We start from the raw sequence: 22142 nt of genomic DNA on the forward strand, positions 1-22142 counted from the left end.
TTCAAAAATTCAATATTTAACTTTAGGAAAAGCACTGTAGAGAGAAAACCACGCTTGTGTGTTCAGAATAGTCTCCATGTGGTATCAATATAAATGATTCAAATGTATGGAAGAGAAGCTGTTTCTGCTGGATTAATACACACACACAATTGTGCACTCACACATAAGCACGCATGCATGCTCACACACACACACACACACACACACACACACACACACACACACACACACACACACACACACACACACACACAGAAACAACAAATTCATTATGACAAAACCAAATACGAAGTCCTATTTCACAAATTTTATATCTTCTCCTTTTCACCATATACAAATACAGTCACGGAGTACATTTATAAGGCTATATTTATGGGATAGAGCCACTTGTTAATTGTTTCTTGTTCACAAAAGCACTAATAAAAAAATTGCTCCAGGGGCTTGCAACGTAGTACAATATACTACCTTACTGGGAGAATGCAAGTTTCCAGTACAAAGGACTTTAACATTTCTTACATACCAATCAATATGAGGCTTATATTGCGCGTATTCTGTGGGTACAGTTCTAAGCTCAAGGATTTTATTTTATGCAATTTATATCGCGCACATATTCAAGGCACAGGGATTTATTTATGCCGTGTGAGATGGAATATTGTTTTACACAATACATCACGCATTCACATCGGCCAGCAGATCGCAGCCATTTCGGCGCATATCCTGCTTTTCACGGCCTATTATTCCAAGTCACACGGGTATTTTGGTGGACATTTTGATGAAAATTTATCTATGCCTATACAATTTTGCCAGAAAAGACCCTTTTGTCAATCGTGGGATCTTTAACGTGCACACCCCAATGTAGTGTACACGAAGGGACCTCGGTTTTTCGTCTCATCCGAAAGACTTGAACCCACCACCTAGGTTAGGAAAGGGGGCAGAAAATTGCTAACGCCCTGACCCAGGGTCGAACTCGCAACCTCTCGCTTCCGATCGAGCGCAAGTGCGTTACCACTCGGCCACTGAGTGGAAGGTACACCAACACGATATTAGCACTCCAGATTTTTATCTCGCAGTTTTTCTGAAGGACTTTGCATTTGAAAACTATTCTCAGACAAAATCGCTGCCCTACACGCCACCAGGCGTGAAAGGCAAAACCTACTACTCAGACAAAATATGAGTTTAAACTGCAAGTACATGTACAGGGAGTCTGAAGGGTTCAAGTCGGATGAGATAGACTACTGTTGTGGCAATCTTCGAATTTGAAAATCATTTTTTTAAAAGAGTAAAACTCATAGTTCTTCTTCTTCTTCGCTCATGGGCTGAAACTCCCACGTTCACTCACAAATTTGCACGAGTGGATTTTTACGTGTATGACCGTTTTTACCCCACCATTCAGGCAGCCATACGCCGCTTTCGGGGGAAGCATGCAGGGTATTTTTGTGTTTCTATAACCCACCAAACTCTGACATGGGTTACAGGATCTTTTCCGTGCGCACTTTGTCTTGTGCTTGCGTGTACACACGAAGGAGGATAAGGCACTAGCAGGTCTGCACATAAGCAATGACCTTGGAGATCAGAAAATTCTCCACCTTTAACCTACCAGGCGGCCGCGATTTTGACTCATGACCTTCTGAATAGGAGGCCGATGTCTTATCCACAAGAACACCGAGCCCGTCCAAACTCCTAGTAAAAACAACAACTGCAAATCTGGGAGCAAAATGTAAACGGTTACAGTTTCAACTATCCTTCCCCTTTAAATCAGCATTTTTGGAAACCTAAACGAAAGAGTATTCAAGAACAACAGTCACGGATTCAGATTTAAAAAAACAAATGGTAACTATGCTTTTTGGAAATTCGTTCTTTAATTGGTGTTTAACGAAGGTTATATCGCGACAGGGAAAGGGGGGGAGATGGGATAGAGCCACTTGTTAATTGTTTCTTGTTCACAAAAGCACTAATAAAAAAATTGCTCCAGGGGCTTGCAACGTAGTACAATATACTACCTTACTGGGAGAATGCAAGTTTCCAGTACAAAGGACTTAACATTTCTTACATACTGCTTGACTAAAATCTTTACAAACATTGACTATATAAGAAACACTTAACAAGGGTAAAAGGAGAAACAGAATCCGTTAGTCGCCTCTTACGACATGCTGGGGAGCATCGGGTAAATTCTTCCCCCTAACCCGCGGGGGGTCTTTTTGGAAATGCGCTTCAGACAAATGCCTTTGCACACGTTATGTTACTCACAGCAAAACGATATTTTTGGGTGTGAAGAGAAGCGAGATTGTGGTGTATAGACGGTGCCAGAGCACAGGTCATATGCATAACTAATGAGCGGAATGCCGTCTTCCCATTGGCCAGCCGGCCCAAGATCAGTCTCTCTGCCATTTCTGCATCTGCGGTAGCCAGTGCCAGACGTCCCAAACAACTGTGCGAAAATTTTCAACGTTTCAAGGATTTTGGAAAGAGAAGGTACACGTACTTTTACCTTTTTTTGTTTTGTTTTGTTGCTTGATTGTCGAGAGGGGCGATTGAGATCGAAACAGCGGTAATAGGCTCGAGTGGGGCCAATTAGTTGTCTGCAAGGAAAGTTTGGAGTTTGGGAAACTGGGAGACAGCGTGGCACCGTAGGCAGAAACATGTGGTTTCACGTTTGCCGGGAGTGACACTCGAAGGAACGAGGGTGATAGCTAGGTAGACGGTGATGGTACAATTAGCTGACAGCCGTCAGTAAAAGTGTTCAGGGAGAAAAGAAGACAGTATCATCTTCTCCTGGCATTAAAATTGGTCCGAGCAGTGGCAACGCGAATCGCTCGGTCACGTGACTAGTTTCTTTGTGAAGAAAGACGGCGGGAGCGAAAATGTTTACAAGTTGTGCGGTGGTCGGGCACTCTTTCACGTGGAGGTTTCAGCGATTTGTGAACACAGATGAGGGGGTGCGGCCAGATTTAGGTTTTGATGGTTTTGAGCAGATATTCGATGGGAGAGGGGGCCGAAAAATAAGCGACGTTGAATCAATGCTAGAACAGAACAGGGCCATTTTCACCCGGAAAAAATGGGGAGTGATAGTGCTAATGGTGGGGGACAATAATATTGTTCCCGGAACGACACCGAATAAAGTGTTTCGTGAGCTGTGGCATCTGTGTGTGAGGGTGCAAACATTGGCAAACTCAGTAGTGGTGGTGTCAGGGATGACACAGAGATACAGTGGCTGGGGGGGTTTCAATGACATAGCCAGGGAGGTGAATAGGCTTCTTCATCAACAGCTGAAAACGGCACACAGGATAGTGGGTTTGTTCCCCCACTACGTGGCTTTCCCTCCAGCAGAGAAGTTTGCTCAGTATCAGAAACATTTTTTAGCAGATGGGATTCATCTGTCAGGGTCGGGGCACATGCTACTGTACAGAGCACTGAGAAAAGTTCTGTTGGACAGTCGGCATATAGACCAATGAGGTAAGAAGGTGTTGTGGTTGTTCAGCGGGTGAGAGGGAAGTGGGGGCTAATAGTGATAGCCGGTATCCTCTCGTGCTGATGGCAGAACCACAATAGGGGTAGATGCAGCACGGACGGGGTACCAAGGTTTATTCCCAGACTGAAGTGGTTGGGTTCTACCGAAGACGCCAGACGCAGAGCTTTGATGCCGGGAGTGGAATAGGATGGGGTATCCTTTCCAGCTTTTGGAGTGACGTCATTGTTGGTTCTGGTTTGGTAGAACCGGTTGTGACTTCATGGGGAATGTGTATTGGTACAGCCCGTGCTGCATGATCAGATTGACAGTGTTTTCTTAGGTGTACTCTCGTGCTGAGGGCAGAACCACAATAGGAGTGTAGATGCAGCGCGAACGGGGTACCAAGGTTTATTCCCAGACTGAAGTGGTTGGGTTCTACCGAAGACGCCAGACGCAGAGCTTTGATGCCGGGAGTGGAATAGGAGGGAATATCCTTTCCAGCTTCTGGAGTGACGTCATTGTTGGTTCTGGTTTGGTAGAACCGGTTGTGACTTCATGGGGAATGTTTTATTGGACAGCCCGTGCTGCATATATATAAAAAAAAAAAAAAAAAAAAAAAAAAAAAAAAAAAAAAAAAAAAAAAAAAAAAAAAAAAAAAAAATAGGCCCCTGATGCTTAGTGGCCTTTGAAATGTTTCAGGATGTCGAAGCGTCCAACCAAGCGACCGGGGCGTCCCTCAAAGCAGCCCCCGAAGAGGTTTCGAGACGAGGAGGCTGAAGGAGAGGACGAAATGGGCGTGAAGGAGTCGCTAACCCAGCTCCTTGCTGAGCAGAAGGCCCTGAGGAAGGAGATTGCGGAGATTCGGGCCGCCAAGACGCCGGCGCCTGAGGCATCGCCCGCAGGATCGACCACCTCTACGGGTGGAAAATCCAACTCAGGCATGGCTGGGCACTCTGGACACTCCGGTGAGCAATCTAACACTAGCGGTACACAGGCGTGGGCAACCGGCAACCAGAAAATGTTGCCCATTGACCTACACGTGCCAAAGACAATAAAGGAAAAGATCTGGAGCGGTGTGGCGGTTAGGTTCGCAATACTCCTGCCCGCGGACCCGAAGGAAATGCTGGAGGAGGACTCGGATGAGGACGATGAAGACAAAAAGAAGAAGAAGAAGAAGAAAGAAAAGAAACTGTTAACCTTCACAGAGTGGGTGAAGGCCTGGAACATTTATATCACTATACTACAGGACAGAGCGAAAGAGGTACACAGGGGCCTGGGTGCCCACTTTGCTCGGGTGTGTACCCTGCATGAGCTGCAGGGCAATTGGCGGGACTATGACTACCGCTACCGGCTCGCAATTGCTGCAGGAGAAAGGGCATGGGGGGACAGCGACGCGGACCTGTTCGCCACCACCCGCTTAGAGCCTGCCACCCAGACCCATGACGGGGGAAAGAAGAAGCCGCAGGGTGGCGCAGGGGGGAAGACTGGAAGTGGAAACCCAGCCAAAGTGGGGGGCTTCTGCTTCCAGTTCAATGAACAGGGATCTTGCAGCCGCCCCAATTGTGGCTTCAAGCACTTTTGCTCGCAGTGTGGGGGGCAACACGCAATCCGAAAATGCAGCGCCAAAGGGCACCCCTTTCGAGCGGGACGGGGGGGAAAAGAAGCAGGAGAAGGAAAGAAATGAAGACTGGGGCACGGGGGCCACGCCAGTGAAGGCGGACAAGCTGGAAAAGTGGCTGGAAGGGTACGATCCACAGAAGAAGCGGGCTTTAATACAGGGATTCAGAGAGGGTTTCCGGGTAGGGTTCACAGGAGCCCCAAATAGTGTAGTTCAGAAGAACCTGAAGTCAGCAGAAGAAATGCCAGAAGTAGTAGAAGCGCACATAAAGAAGGAAATAGAAGAGGGGAGGTTAGTAGGTCCCTTTAGGCATATTCCTTTTACTCAGTTCCAATGTTCTCCAATCGGCTCGTACGCCAAAGGGACACAACAAGCATATAGAAGGACCTGGGTGAGCGTGACTAGTTTTTTGAAACAGAGAGGGTTTTCTACTTCCTTGCCAATGAGCACTGCAGCGGTGTGTCTGTACATTGGTTCGTTGCATGAGGAAGGGAAGGCGGCTTCAACGGTGATGTCCGCAGTTTCAGCAATCAGTTGCGTCCATAAATTGAATGGGTTAGGGGATCCCACTATTGATTATACTGTCAAAAGACTACTGCAGGGGTGCAAAAGGGTGGGTGACAAAGGGAAGGATACAAGGTTGCCCATTACTGTCCCTATCCTTAACTCAATTATGGAGAAGAGCGAGGTGGCCATTGGGGAGAACTACGAGAAGATACGTTTCCGGGCTATGTGCACCTTGGCCTTTCACTCATTATTGCGGGTGGGGGAAATGGCGGTATCACGGGAACCAGAAAACGTATTGCATAGGGGAGATGTCCGACTGGACGGACAGGCATTGACCATAACGTTCCGCAATTTCAAATCTAGCGCAAAACCAGTTACCCATACCGTAGAGAAAGCCAAGGCAGGCGTCCCATGCGCGGTAGAGGCCATGCGGGCCTACATGAGCATTCGTGGGAACGCAACGGGGCCGTTGTTCCGAGCTATGTCGGGGGCACCCATAACGGCCAGGGAATTCAACGAGCAACTACAGTTGGTTTTCCAATTTTGTGGCCTGCCCAAACAGAACTTCAAATCGCATAGCTTTAGGATTGGGGGTGCCTCCCACATGGCTCGGAACGGGGCATCGGACGCTCAAATCCGTCAGGCGGGCAGATGGTCTTCTAACGCTTTCTTGTCTTACATCAGGGTGCACAACTGGTAGATCAGGTAAAACGTAGGGCTTCTCTCTGTGTGCAGTGCAACAGAAAGGGGGAGGTCAGGCACATGTCTGCGTGCAGTGCAGCAGAACATTAACATGGGATCACAGGTGTGCAGTGCAGCCTGGGATTATAAGAAAGTGTGCAGTGCAACTTTCCGAGAAAGGTCGATTTTGCTTGGTGGCGGTACCTGATGTGAGTCATCAGGTGGTGGCGCGTACCGCCGGATTGGTGGTGAATGACAGACATTATGTATTTAATCGATGTGCTTTAATTGGGCTAAAACACAATGTTTATTGTTTTTTAGAGTTGCCAATATAAGTTTTTTGATGATGGTCTAATGAGCGGATGCAGAAAGCGGTAGATAAAGGGAAGTAACCCGGTGACCAGTCTAGTAAAATTTGACAGCTTGTTGGTGAAGCTGGAAACAAGAACAAAAAACAGTAAGCTAATACATAGTGGACAATGCCATCTATGATGTGTAAGACAATTTTTGTTCTTGGTGAATTTATGCAAATGTACAACCCAATGTATATGATTATGTCAATCATAGTTTTTGTGGAATTTATGAAAATATTCCACTGATTTTGTATGCATTATCTGCGCTGAAAATGAACGACCTGTGGTGTCGACCAATAAACATTTTCAGCGTAAACTGGCAATGAACGTTTCATGTGGTTGTGGTGGTGACTGTGGCGCTGGCTGGCGCTGGCTGATTGTCCGGTTTCGGAAAACTTTTTATCTTAAATTCTTGTCTATCCTCGCACATCTGAACATGCAAAAATGATTTTATGCACAGCATAAACGATATTTTTGGGTGTGAAGAGAAGCGAGATTGTGGTGTATAGACGGTGCCAGAGCACAGGTCATATGCATAACTAATGAGCGGAATGCCGTCTTCCCATTGGCCAGCCGGCCCAAGATCAGTCTCTCTGCCATTTCTGCATCTGCGGTAGCCAGTGCCAGACGTCCCAAACAACTGTGCGAAAATTTTCAACCCCACCGCCATCCCCTTACTCCACCATAACGTAGTTGTGTGGGCGCGTACCGCCGGATTGGTGGTGAATGACAGACATTATGTATTTAATCGATGTGCTTTAATTGGGCTAAAACACAATGTTTATTGTTTTTTAGAGTTGCCAATATAAGTTTTTTGATGATGGTCTAATGAGCGGATGCAGAAAGCGGTAGATAAAGGGAAGTAACCCGGTGACCAGTCTAGTAAAATTTGACAGCTTGTTGGTGAAGCTGGAAACAAGAACAAAAAACAGTAAGCTAATACATAGTGGACAATGCCATCTATGATGTGTAAGACAATTTTTGTTCTTGGTGAATTTATGCAAATGTACAACCCAATGTATATGATTATGTCAATCATAGTTTTTGTGGAATTTATGAAAATATTCCACTGATTTTGTATGCATTATCTGCGCTGAAAATGAACGACCTGTGGTGTCGACCAATAAACATTTTCAGCGTAAACTGGCAATGAACGTTTCATGTGGTTGTGGTGGTGACTGTGGCGCTGGCTGGCGCTGGCTGATTGTCCGGTTTCGGAAAACTTTTTATCTTAAATTCTTGTCTATCCTCGCACATCTGAACATGCAAAAATGATTTTATGCACAGCATAAATGCAAGAATAATTGGGGACCATATGGGATGGGGCAAATTGGGAGGGAGCAATTCGGGACACCACCATATATATCTACCAAATATTTACAAATAGCTATCTTAGTACATGCATAACATGCTGTACCAATACACAATTTCTTTAAATAACTATGTAAGGATTATTGGCAGTCTCCCGGAGCATGTTTCACGCTATCCTGCGATCAGGACAAGCGACTGCCTGTGATGTGTATGCTGTGCGGCGTGCGCTACATAAGAAACCTTTTTTTAAATTTGTATTAAATATAATCACCTGAGCCACGAATGGCTAGCTGACAGCGGCTATCTTTTACACAACAAATTCTGAACTCTGATGAACTCGTGATCGCTGATTTTTAAAGGCAAGGGGTATCATATTGTGCGCATGGCATACACATCCAAGTTGGTCGTTTGTCCCGATTGTGGGATACAGCCCGTCAGAGGCGTAGAGCATGCTCGAGATGTTTTGAAAAACCTGACTGCAGTACAGGGATTTTTACACCTCCGGACTGCTGATAATCCTAACAGAATTATTATCAAAAACAGTCTATTGCCTTGAAAGCAAACCTGGAATTTCTGATGCGAGTTGCCAGAAAGAAAGTTCACTAACAAGATCCAGGCCAACACCAACCCCCCCCCCCCCCCCCCCAAAATAACACTAAGGAGTGAGGTGAGCTTAAATAACTAATTAATTAATCAATCAATAAATTCTCTGCTGAAATCCCCAACTTCGCGCATCGAAGCTATGAAAAACAGGACACTGCCACGTTTCCATTCAGCTAAACGCCACACCATTTTCAAGAGGGGATGTCTCAGGAAGAAAGATGTGACGCTCCCGATTCATATGTTTCAGAAGACAGCCCACCTGAGAAAAAGAAGAACACACTTTAGAAATAATAACAACCTGTCAACCACAAATACATTAAAGTTTTTCAAACAGTTCACTAATCCGACAAACTCATGCTCGTTTCTGGTGCATTTGATAAAGCCAATTACGAGTAGATGCTAGACAACAGCAAAACCACCACCACATAACAACAACACAAGATTGTTTATGGTTGTTTACAGTCTCTTGAACACAGGAATCAATCGAGACCGTATATATAACAACAAGAAGCATAAAAAAGCACTTCAGTTTGAAACCCAGGTTCAATGTAGTAAATGATATTGCATCAATGTTCCATCCATCCTCAGCACTTTCAAAACCAGTTTCTTCTAGGTCATACACACCTTTTCCTCGATTGATCTACAGTATATCAGATCACTATTGTTCTTTTTATGATTTGCACCAAGGGAATGATTAACATTTCTGTCTTAGTCATAATGTAACAAGCTTTAAGCAAAAGCATAATATTCTACACATTCACATATTGTAAGGTTGAAGGGGTCTATGTCGACCAAAAGAAGGTGTATTCCCCATAGCCATAGGTGTTTTCCCTGTGTACCGGGAATACAGTTGGATTTTCTGTAGAGAAGTATAATATCGTACAATCTTGCGCCAAGCGCGTGACTGCGGTTAGATAGGAGAATCTATTTAAAATCCTGAATTCGCGTGCGGCATCCAGTCAAGCAAAACATGCTTCGACCGTTTATCAAAACGGATTTAGTTAAAGAAACATCTGCACCCCCCCCCCCCCCCCCCAACAGCCTGGTATTATGTTTTCCTCGCTGGTACTCTCGTCCATTGAATCACTTTCACTTTCACTCTCGTAAGCTTGAAGTAACTCCATGGCGTCTAACGGAAGTATATTCCCTAGTGTATATGTACAGGAAATTAACATACAGGGAATACAGCCACTGTTGGTCGACATAGACCCCTTCTAAAGTGCTGCAGTAGTTACCTTTCCCTCCAAGGACCAAGCTGTTCATCCACTGTAGGGCTGACCGGGGTTCCCCCTTAGCAGAGTGAGTGGCGAATCCTGGCTGATAAATTTCCTTTCATTTTCCATGAATGAAGAATACCAGCTGGGTTCTTTTATTCATGGACCTGTGTTCTGCAACACACACAAATCAGCCACCAACTTGTAAATATATGTAAAAGAAAGCAAGTGAGACAATGACAAAAGGTGACGTTTTCATGTCAGTATGTCCCAAATGACATCACCAGTACATTTTTCATTCTATCTAATCTGTTTTCGTTCTATTTTTTCTAATAACATGTGTTAACAATTGATTGCCAACTGGAATGGAAGAGCACAAAAAGTGTAACTTGATATGTAGTTTCTCTAGAGGGAAAAACATCTTCCACTTTCATGTCAGTGTGTCCCATGCAACATACATTTGCCAAACAGCTATGTGTAAGTAGATTATTTGTTAGTGGTATAGAAAATACTGATCAACAATCAAAGTCAGTGTTCACATTCATTTTCTACCTATTTCTTATTTGTTTATTCTTTTGGCAATGGTGAAATGTCAGCAATCGTGTGTCATTCGGGACAGTAGACATGACACCTGACCTTTTGTCACTGTCTCAAGTGGCAATCTGAATAACAGAATACAAAATGATCAATCCACACAATCATACTTCAGCACTGAAAGTCCACAAAATGAAGCACTGCTAGTACATGTACTTCTCATAATTTACTGAAACTTTACTTGTCAAAACAACCATTTGTTTTATCAACTTTACTCGCATGTGGCGAGTAGATTAACATTTCTACTCACCATTTACATGATTTTTACTCGCCATGGCGAGTAATTGAAAATACTCGCCACTTTCAGGCCTGTACTTGTGCATGAGATGTGTTTACCATCCATATGCCCAGACCATGCGCCCTTCTGTTGTGCTCAGAACAGTTAAGAGTTGCTTGCTGGGGTGGTTGTTCATAAGTTAACAGTTCACAAGAGGGCACAAACAAGAGCAAAAACACAGGTGCCTGATTCAAACTCATTCAAATGCAGAACCTTATTTTTGCATGAACAGAGTAAGACATGATTCTTACATAGCTGACCCTACCCCTGGCAGAAAAGTGCTTGAAATTGTCCATGTGGTCTCTATCAGTACATTTGATGCATATTTGTGATACATATATACTGATATAGAGACAAGTAACAAGTGGACATTTCCTCTGACACCTCTACCATTTGTACACCTGCACAAATCTCCTGCCACAGACTACAAAAGGAAAACATACAAATCAAAACAAACACAAATTTAACCTAATGTTTACCTTTCAGCAGCAGAAAAGGCTGTGTTTTCTGTGGTGTCTCAGAGAAAAGCCACGGTGTTGGAGATGCAAAACTAGGCTGTAGGCAAGGTCCAACATCTTTAGCTGCACACACAAAAAGAAGAAGCAAGAAATCACATGACATAGATGACATTCCTCACTAGTACAAAACCACAACTACACTAGTCAACTACCAATGTAAGAATCATAGTCCTGCAAGATTACCCTCTTAAAAAGTAAGATTGCTTTCATTCAAACACTACCGTGGGACCAAACTCCCCCCGCCCCCTCCTTTTTTTGAATTTTTCCTGCATGTGTGTTGATGTTTCCATTAATTCCAAGCCCTGAAACTATGAACTTGAGATCTTTATGTATGCACACAGTCACAGGCTTAATAAGCTATTCAGAAACCAAGCAGAGTGTGCACAACGTTAATTCTGAGAAATAAATCCCCACAACTGGTTTCAAGGCCACTATACCGACTGAGCTATTGCTTGCCATGCCAACCTCCACCCCCATTTGGAACACGCACAACTAGTATACCCATACACATGTAATAATACTGCTTGCCTTCCTCCCCCACCCTCCAAATCAATAAACACTTAATGTATGCAATCAGTAATCTTTTAGTTAGTAGTTGACTACCATTTCAATCAATCAATTTCAATCAATGAGGCTTATATCGCGCATATTCCGTGGGTACAGTTCTAGGCGCTCTGCAGTGATGCCGTGTGAGATGAAATTTTATACGGCCAGTAGATTGCAGCCATTTCGGCGCATATTTACCTTTCACGGCCTTATTCCAAGTCACACGGGTATGGTAGACAATTATTAACTGTGCCTAAGCAATTTTGCCAGGAAAGACCCTTTTGTCAATCGTGGGATCTTTAACGTGCACACCCAATGTAGTATACACGGGGGGTGGTTCGGACACCGAAGAGAGTCTGCACACAAAGTTGACTCTGTGAAATAAATTTCCGCCGAACCTGGGATCGAACTCGCGCTGACAGCGGCCAACTGAATACAAATCCAGCGCGCTACCAACTGAGCTATATCCCCGCCCCATCACTACTCTCTCCACACCCACCCACCCTCTTGCACACCAGCGACACACCCCCATCACCCAATCATTTCCATGATTCTCTCTGCCATATAGTTATCCTAAACACTAACATTATGACACATTTGTTTTCCAATTAGGAACATTAAAAATTACTGTAAAAAAAATGTACAATCATGCACTCTCTGAGTCTGACAAGAGAGTGTGAGAAAAGTCAAGAAAGCAAGACGTGTGACATAACTAAATCTTCTAATCTATTCCTGAGATTTACTCTTGACAGCTTAAAATGGAACCTCATGCACTTACTGTTCTGAATTGTAGAAATTGCTTGTAGTTATAGCAGCAAAGGCAGTTTTATTGGGTACCACCAGGTGTCACTCTGTCATCTTCTGATCAAGAATTCAAGCAAATGGTTCAGCACTGAAACAGTAAATAGCAAGAGTGTACAGAAAAATACACAAACTTTCTCATTAATTTGTATCTTCAACTTCACATTTTTCATAAATAATGATACCTTACTTTGACTAAGTTTGAGTAGGATTAACATCATGCAGAAGTTAACTTGAAATAAAATAACTATACGTTACTCAATACTGCACTCAATGAGTCAATTGTCAGCAAAGGTGATAATCAATGCAAGGTAAAACCAAAGGATGCAACTCAGTCAGCAATTGCAAAAACTACATAATTCTAATCAAGCTGTCAGTTTCACTAGCTATCAGAATTCAAAACATGTTCTTGTTTTTGTTGTTGCTGTTGTTCATGACTACATCAATGTATCTCAGCATTTCTAGTTTCTACACTATAGCCATTAAATGTTCAACAACAACAAAAGAAGTGTCCCAATGTTTAAGGAAGCGCTGTTGCAAGTCACAATTGTTAGCAGTTGCTGAGAAAAGCTAATTGTCCTTACTGTAAGTTGAGTAACAAATTATAAACAATTGCTGTTAACACTCATAGTACAAGACAGCAAACCACTGCAAAACTATAGTCATCTATCAATGTTATGCTTGCCATCCCACCCCCGACCCCAAACCTCTGAGTCCAAGCTAGGGTTCGTCGGGTGATCAGGAACAGACTTTTTTTTTTTTTGTCTAATCTTCCTGTCAGTGTCATGCAACTTGAACTGATGTTGTACAATCTTGTCTTCTTCTTCTTCTTCTTCTTCTTGGCGTTCGCAGAGGTTACACAATCAGTCCAGCACTGGTGATAAATGTTGTTGTTTTCTCCAACTCCTGTCGACTGCCGTATAGTTTGGTCTGCAAGGGAGTTGGTGACGGCCACACTTCTTTTCGTTCCTCATCTAGTAAGGGACATCGCTGTAAGATGTGTTCCGCTGTTTGGTCTTCTTGACCGCAGGCACAGGTTGGTGATGGCGCCAGCTTGAACTTTCGGTTCATGTGAGCATTGAGCCTGTTGTGGCCAGTACGCAGCCTGATGAGGTTGACTTGCTGCTCTCTGGACATTGTGTGGTAGTCATCTCTGTTTGTCCTTGGCCTCATCAATGCCTTGATGATTGTCTTCTGCTCACTAAAGCTGACACTGTTTTCAGGTTGGTCTTCCACGGCTCCTTCTTTCGCCAGCTCATCTGCCCTTTCATTTCCTGGTATCCCACAGTGTGCTGGTATCCACTGGAGGACAACTCTTCTGGTTTGTCTGACCATCTGTAATGCTTTGGCCAGCTGTGGGAGTTTGTCGTTCTCTAGGGCCTGAAGGACTGAAAGGGCGTCCGAGAGGAAGACAACTTGGTAGCAAGGGTCTGCGGAGTCCTGAACCAAGGAGGCAGCCTGCATGAGAGCTTCTGCTTCTGCTTTATAGTTTGTGCAGTGTTTGCCAGTGGCAACGCTGGATGTAGCTGTATGTCCCCCAGGGAACTGGATGAGAATGCCTGCACCTCCATTGAGCACGGCGTTAGTTGCTGATCCATCGGTGTATACATGGATCCACGCCTCTTTTGGGTACTGTTCGTCGATCAGGGCTAAGGTGAGTGCCTGTCGAGCTGTGTCATTCTGATCTTCTCCTGAGGTAACATGTGGAACACTGGTGCAGATCTGGATGCCTGGTTTCTCTGTTGCCTTGGGGGTTTCCTCTTCTTCTTGAGTCAGAGGTAGAGTGTTCTGTGGGAGGACTTCCCTGTACTGTCGAGAAAGTCTCTTGCTCTCGTGTACAAAACTGCTCCGTTTGAGCCGGTTCTTGGTGAGGTTGCTCAGTCTGTGCTTCATGGGGTGGTCGGGTAGGCACTTGAGCTTCTCGGCCTGTACCATAGTCTTGGCTTCTCTTCTCTGACAGAGGGGTTGGATGGTGGTAAGCTTCTCCATTTCCTTGATGGGCGTGGATTTCATTGCACCAGTGATGAGTCGGAGGGCCTGGTTTTGCACACGGTCAAGGGTCTGCAGGTTTGTCTTGGCTGAGGTTGACCACGCTGTGGAGCCGTACTCGAGGTGGGGTCTGATTGTTCCCTGGTATACTGTCTTCAGTATCTTCTCGTTCGCTCCCCAGGTGGTACCTGCCAGCTTCCTGAGTATGGCTAGCTTGCGCCGGGCCTTCGTCTCTGCCTGTGCAATGTGTGGTTTCCAGGTCTGCCGTCTATCAAAGGTGACACCAAGGTACGTTGCTTCTTCATCCTCTCTCAGAGGAGTTCCACCAAGCCTAATGGTTCCGGCTTTCTGCTTTGGCGACAGTGTGAATAGGGTGGTGGAGGATTTCTCCTTGTTGATGGAGACGCACCAATCTTCTGCCCATGCGTTCAGCCTATCTGCCGCTTGCTGCATTCTGTAGGTGGCAGTACTTGCGTGCTCCTCCTTGCACCAGATCACAAGGTCGTCTGCGTAGAGAGCAGCTTTGATCCCCTTGGGAATCTCAGACACCAGATCGTCGATGAAGAGAAGGAAGAGTGTGGGGGAGAGGACTCCGCCCTGAGGGACGCCATGACGAAGGAGGAACTTCTTGCTTTTGGTCTGGTCGACGTTAACTCTTGCCCTGCGGTTATAGAGGTAAGAGCGAATCCACTGGTACATGTTGCTGGACACGCCTTTCCTCAGCAGTTTTACAAGGAGTCCATCTTTCCAGACCTTGTCAAAGGCCTTCTGAAGATCTATCCAGGTGACGAAGACCAGCTTCTGTTCCTGAAAGGCATCTTCAACTTCTTGCGCCAGGTAAGTGACCTGATCTTCAGTGCTGCGGAACTGTCGGAATCCAGCTTGTTCAGGGGCGAGGAGGTTCCTGGATTCCAGGTACCACCTGAGGCGCTCGTTCACAATTCTCTCCAGGGTCTTCACAACACAGCTGGTGAGGCTGATTGGGCGATAGCTGGTGGCCTTCTTTGGATCCTTCCCTTTTTTTAAGATGGGGATCATGATCGCTTCTCGCCAGAGTTGTGGTAGCGATCCTTCTTGCCAGCTGCTGTTGAAGACCTCGAGTAGCTTGTTCTCTGCTGCGCTACCAAGGTGGGTTAGCATCTCGTTGGTGATGCCGTCTGGGCCAGGGGACTTCTTCGCCTTTGACTTTTTCAGAGCTGAGTGCAGCTCGTGGAGTGTGAGTGGTTGACTCATGGCGTCCACTGTCGACTGTCTGGCAGGTCTCTCTCTTTTCTCTCTTCTTGCTTCTCTCTGTTTCTCGGGGCTAACATGGAGGTTGCTCTCAGCTGCATAGCTTTCAGCAAATTGGTTGGCAGCATGCTTTCCAGTTAGCACCTTCTCGTTCTCTTCTAATGTGATCTTTCCTCTGCTGGTGTTCTCATCATTCAACTGCTTGGTGAGCCTCCAGAGCTTTCTGCCATCCTTCTCAAGGTTCAGAAAGCTTGTTTTCTCTTGCCAGCTTCTCCGTCTTGCCTGTAGCTTCTTTTTGAGAAATTTGGCTTTGGCTTCCTGGAGGCGGATGTTGTTGTTTTGTGACGGGTTGACTTCTGCTTCCCTTCTGGCGTCTGCCAGATCATCATCCAGTTCCTGCAATTCATTGCTCCAGTAGGGCTTATAGTCTCTCCTGGCACCCCTGGGAATGGACTCATGCGCTGCTCTGAGGATGCTCATGTTGAAGTCCTTCGCCACCATGTTGATGTCTCGACCCTCGACTCTGATGTCTTTGGTGAGTTCGCTGGTGCGGTGTCTAAAGAGGAACCAGTTCGCTCTTTTGTAGTTCCACCGTGGGAAGGAAGCTTCAGTGCAGGACTCCATACCCAGGGTCAAAAAGACTGGCCGATGGTCACTTCCACCTAGCTGTTCTCCGACCTCTCTGCTGGTTAGCTGGTGCATGTCTTCCGTGCAGAAGGCTAGGTCAGGAGTTGATGTAGTGTGCCATCTTCTGGAGTAGAATGTAGGGCAGTCAAAGGGACTGTTCAAAAGGATGAGACCTTTGTCGTCCTGCCAGTTCTCCACCTCTTCTCCTCTCCGATCCAGGTGGTCATATCCCCAACTCTGTGAATGACTGTTGAAGTCACCCACCACGATGAAGTTGGAGGCCTTTGCGGGGATCGTGTCAAGGGCGAGGTGTCTATCATTGGGGCAGTAGAAGTTGACAAGATGGAATTCTGATGTCTTCGTCTGGATTCGAATCACCTGATATTCGGAGTCCTCCATGTGCGTTTCTATCAAACAGGCATTGATGTTGTTCCTGATGAGGGTCAGGATTCCTCCTTTGCTTCGGTCTGTTCTGTCGGACCTAAGGCATTGGTAGCCTCTCACTTTGAAGGACTTTTGGGGTGTCAGGTGCGTCTCCTGAATACAGCAGATGTTGATGTTCTTCTCATGCAGGATATGCTCCAACTCTGTCTTCTTGTTCAGGATACTTTCTGCGTTCCAGTGCATGACCTGAAAAGGTCGCTGCTGACTGGGTTTCTTCCTGGTTGTGGTGGTGCCAGTCACTTTCCTCCTGCATCCCCTGGCGTGACAAGACGGACGGGAGGGACCTCCAGTAGTTGGGGCTGGGTCCCTTTGAGGCATGGGACCCGACGCTGCTCCACCCTGGGGGGTCCTCAATGGGCGAGCGCCATTTCCATCTGTGTTGGTTGATTGTGTCATCATTTGCGTAAGTGCGTGTACCCGTGGTTTGTTAGAATGCGCCGTGCGGCCCGGGTCCTCCGTCTTCAGCATTCGGGGTTTTCTGTCGGGGTTACCTCACCCTTAGCTCATGGCCCGTACGTCCTACCCTGAGAGCACAGGGGGGAGGATTTGCCGGGATCCCACCCGGAGCCAGTTTGGTCCGCGGCCGCAAGCGGCTGATCTCCATATCTGAAGACCGTTCCCCTATCCGCCACCCGGGGACGCGCTGGGTTGGGGGTGGTCGCCCCACTGAAAATCCCACACTGGGTTAAGAAAGATCAGCCAGTCCCAGGTACAATCTTGTAAATTATGATAATTTTGTACAATGAATTATCTTTTTGACTTCTTAAAATTATAAAATACATGCACATACTGTCGGATGAGACCTTAAACCGAGGTTCAGTGTGTGTAGTGTACACACCTAGTGACATATGCAAAAAGACTGAGCACGCAAAATAAAGATCTGTCAGCATTAAAGTGGCCTATAGAAACACGAACACACCCAGCATACACCTATCCCTGTGGTGTTACATCAGTACTACTAATACTACTAAGCGGCAGCGGCAGCCGAGTCACTAGTCTCACCACAGGGTGAGACAGCCACCACGAGGGAGGACTAGAACATCATCCAAGCGCCTTGAGCATACACCTAGTGTGTGGATATGTGTGCTATGTAAGTTGCATATCAATCAATCAAATATTTACTCTCTGATCTATGAGCGAGCTAAAATGAACTCCCCCCCCCCCCCCCCCCCCCCGTACGTGCAATCAATTTTAATCTCAGTTACCTACTCCTAGATCTATAGAATTTTACTTACGTGTCATTTGCAGGCCATTGGACTAGATCTGTTTGGATGTCAGTCAGTAGTACTCCGTTGCTGCTCTCAGTTGCACGTCGCACCCATCTGCAGGACTCGGAAGTGACGCTCGTTTTGCTGTCACTGTGTCAGTTCTGTAGTCGATGACCTCATACAGTGTGGCCAGAACATGGCGGCAATAACCATCCAATCTGCAACAGTTTACGCATTCAATGTAAATTGTAATGATGCATTTATACAGTGCTAAAATAGTTAACCCTCTCAACATGAATGACACTACTGTGTGCTTCCCCAGCACAAGCTGTTCAGACATTACACCAGATTTTAACTTTTAGGTTTTAAATGTCATTGGTACAATGACAAATACTAAAATAGGGAGTAATATATGAGTTGGACATCTTAAAGTTATGAAGTCGCAACACTAATGCTGAAAAGGTTAATCAATTTTTTAACACTTCAGTATAAAGCACACACAATGACTTCATCATTCTGCCCACAACTGTTGTTTGCATACACATGTATGTAGATCAGTTTAATTTAAATGAAATAAATAAGTTACAAACAGTGCAAGTCTACTGATGGCCTGTACCAAAGTTTGTTATGGCCTAAAAGTCAATCAACCATTAAAATAGTCCCCCCGCCCCAAAAAATAAAATAAAAATTAAAATTAAAAAAAATACTGCCTGACATCCTGGTTAGTTAGTTAGCTAGCTTTACTTCCCTTTATCTTGGTGTAGATGTAAGGAAGAATAGACAGCCTGCTAAATGTGTTAACAATAACGAGAAAAATATGAACATACCCTCCCTTGCAGGTGCAGAAGGCTGACAAAATGCAGCTCCTTAGGTCCATGTCCACACTTGTCATTACAATCCACTGTGAATAAAATTTTGCACCAGTCACTGGGTTCTTGGCTTCACTTTGCTTTTGACAGCAAAATAGCCATCTGTTGGGGGCTCTGATGGCAGTGATGGGATGCCACACGCTTGTATAAATTCTACCACATAATTATCCATCTCTCATCATCTGGAATCCTTCTGATTTACGATAATCACGCACACTGGCAACAGACGCATTTGATGCACTGAGCTGGTACGTGCACACATCAAACTCAGAAAAGTCAGGTAGAATGTTTATGTTGGTACTTCCTGACAAGAAACCAGGATTCTGCAGAGCTCTGAACATTGCGTCGTCGTGGGTTTTCTGGACCGGCTAAATCGCGCAGTTTCAAGCCGATCACTTCGGCTCGATCCTCGATCAGCGCCTCGGGATCGATGGGCAACTTGATTTCAAATGCTTTCTGCACTAAATCGGACAGTTCATGCTTGCGGTAATCGCTAAACGTGACGCCTCTTTCACGCAAGAACAACTGTGACTCGCTCACAGATCTATACAGATACAGATGGTAGGAATTTCCCTTCGCTGACGCCATTGTTTGGCCCAAACAAGGGAAACTACTCTCATAGGTCAGTTTCCACTAAAAAGACGGGAGTTTATGCATACGCCCTATTGTTGATGGGTTTTTAAAATTTGTGACATAAGAATTTAAACGTTCAAATGACTTACCACCCCCCTCTGATATGTCAGTTGCGAGTGTGTCAGTATGTGTTTGTGTGTGTGTATGTGTGTGTGTGTGTGTGTTTGTGTATGTGTGTGTGTGTCACTAGTGTATGTGTGTGTACGTGTGTGTGTCACTAGTGTATGTGTGTGTACGTGTGTGTGTGTGTGTGTGTGTGTGTGTGTGTGTGTGTGTGTGTGTGTGTGTGTGTGTGTGTGTGTGTGCCGGTGTGGGTGTGTGTCTGTGTGTGTGCCCGTGTGTGTGTGGCCACGTTGTGTGTGTGTGTGTGTGTGTGTCACGTGTGTGTGTCAGTGTGTGTCGATCAGTGTGTGTCGATCAGTGTGTGTGATCTAGGCCAGGGTGGACTCCCAAGGTTCCTGGGTTCCGGAAGTCCACCCACCCCCCTTACTGACTCCACAAATGTACCTTTTGCCTTTTTCTCTCTGCGAATGTATGTATTCATTTTTGTTCGTTTGTTTGTTCGTTCGTTCGTTTGTTCGTTCGTTTGTTCGTTGGTTCGTTCGTTCGTTCGTTCGTTCGTTCAACAGTCCGTCCGACAGTCCTTCAGTACGTCCGTCAGTCCGTCCGTCCGTCAGTCAATCCGTTCTTCCTTCACTGAGTCCGTATCAATAAATTCCTCTTGTGCAGGGCCGAACTACAGGAGAGAGAGAGAGAGGGGGGGGGGAATGTTCCTCATCGTTGGTGGGACAACCCCCCCCCCCCCCACCCTGCCCTAACCGTAAACCTCCTCCAAACGTTTGACAAATGCTCTGAAAATGCGCCAGTTTGCACATATTGTTTATTGTTTGCTTGTTTATTTGTTTTTTGTTTTTGTTTGTTTGCTTGTTTGTTTGTTTGCTCGTTCGTTCGTTTGTTCGTTCGTTCGTTCTTTCGTTCATTCGTGGGTTGGTTCGTTCGCTCTTTCGTTCCTTCGTTATTTCCTTCGTTCATTCGTTCCTTCGTCCTTTTAGTCCGTCCGTATGTCCGTCCGTACGTCCGTCCGACAGTCTGTCGGTCAGTCCATCAGTCCGTCCGTCAGTCCGTCCGTCCTTCAGTCTGTATCAAAAGATTGCTCTTGTGCAGAGGGTTGAAGGAATACCCTGCAGGACCGGATCAGAAGGGGTTACCCGTAACACCCCCACCCCCACCCTCCCCCCACCCCCTGTCCATCAGTCCGCCCCTCAATCAGTCTGTCCGTTGGTCCGTCCGTCAGTCTGTCCGTCAGTCCGTCCGTCCGTCCGTCCGTCCGTCCGTCCGTCCGTTCTTTGGTTCATTTGTTCTTTCGTTCGGTCGTTCTTTCCTTTGTTCGTTTCATTGCTTATTTATTAGCACACATCATTGTCAACTAGTGAATATCCTGAACAAGGCGGTGCGTGAGAATATCTTCTTGTTTGTTAGGATAAAATAACATCAGTTTGCTCTGAAACAAAACACACACAAATTCCGCTGCTTGAGCATCGTTTCAGTCTAACCGAAGTGAAGGTATACCTCATCTTCAGAAGGAGAATAAGCGACAGCATGCTCATCTACCATATAACATGTCACGTGAGGTCGTTCAGACCGGAGTGGAGATATATCTCCGAGGGATCAGGGTATACTTTCAACCCGATGCACAAGCGTAGTTTATTGATACCTTAGTTTCGGTCGTACCGGTGTGTAATACCTCCTCTCTCTCTCTCTCTCTCTCTCTCTCTCTCTCTCTCTCTCTCTCTCTCTCTCTCTCCTCTCTCTCTCTCCTCTCTCTCTCTTTTTCTCTCTCTTCTCTCTCTCTCTCTCTCTCTCTCTCTCTCTCTCTCTCTCTCTCTCTCTCTCTCTCAATGGCCACTAAAGGTTAGGTGATAAAGGCCCAAAAAAATTCGTATATCTTTATACTCGTATATTTATACTTATTCTGGATGACTCCTTTGGATAAAAAGCTCATCTCTCAATATTTTCTCAGTTGTATTGAATGTCATCAACAACTAACATTAAAATACATATTATTTCAACTGCTATTGCACTGTTTTAAAGAAAATATCAAATCATGAATCGAAGTTATATTTGAAGCGGTGAAATACAAAAACACGTTTTTTTCGTTTTTCTCAAAACAGCAAAAGTTCAGATACTAGGTTTGTGAATTACAGCGACGATATGAAACTACAACAACCTCTTCTTGCCAGCACTCAAGCGTCGAAACCAACTGACAAACATTCAGTTCGAGTCAATGACGCGGCGCGCATGTAACCTGCCCTTGTGTCAGTCACATCTGCATAATAACAGCCAGCAACACTAACAAGCACTCACGTACAACTCGTAGAAACCAGCGGACAAACACGCAGTTCACGCTAACGAGCTCATATGTATGCAAAATCGGTTGCTTAGAAAGACCGATCAGATCCCGACTCGGTCGCCCGCGGACTTACCGTTGACGTTAAGCAATCGCTAACCACCTCCGGAAGGTGGGTGCACACCCAAAGAGGTCCAGGGCTTGAAATAGAACAATATGAAAAAGGAGGAAAGTTTTGTGTGTGGACTATCAAAATGGCATAGCAAAATAGAGGCACCCCTCTTGAGGGTCCAAGTATTGCTCCTAATCTCCCACCACGCCCCC

General features: G+C 45.6%; 2 protein-coding genes across 2 annotated transcripts in view; one reads left to right on the forward strand and one right to left on the reverse strand.

Annotated features, from left to right (window-relative positions):
* LOC138953695 (cyclic GMP-AMP synthase-like receptor 1) overlaps nt 1–22142 on the reverse strand; it is a 63927-nt gene that overhangs the window by 37004 nt on the left and 4781 nt on the right. The window lies entirely within an intron of this gene.
* Nucleotides 2248–5411, forward strand: LOC138952460 (uncharacterized). Its single transcript, XM_070324133.1, has 2 exons — nt 2248–2472; nt 4148–5411. Exon 2 carries the CDS (start codon nt 4149–4151, stop codon nt 5130–5132), a length of 984 nt encoding a protein of 327 aa, XP_070180234.1. The 5' UTR covers nt 2248–2472; nt 4148; the 3' UTR covers nt 5133–5411.

This window comes from Littorina saxatilis, linkage group LG17, assembly GCF_037325665.1.
Source record: "Littorina saxatilis isolate snail1 linkage group LG17, US_GU_Lsax_2.0, whole genome shotgun sequence".
Taxonomy (NCBI): Eukaryota; Metazoa; Mollusca; class Gastropoda; order Littorinimorpha; family Littorinidae; genus Littorina; species Littorina saxatilis.

Bases quoted from the DNA above. Each gene is read 5' to 3' on its own strand.
- LOC138952460 (XM_070324133.1), top strand. From the start codon at position 4,149: ATGTCGAAGCGTCCAACCAAGCGACCGGGGCGTCCCTCAAAGCAGCCC.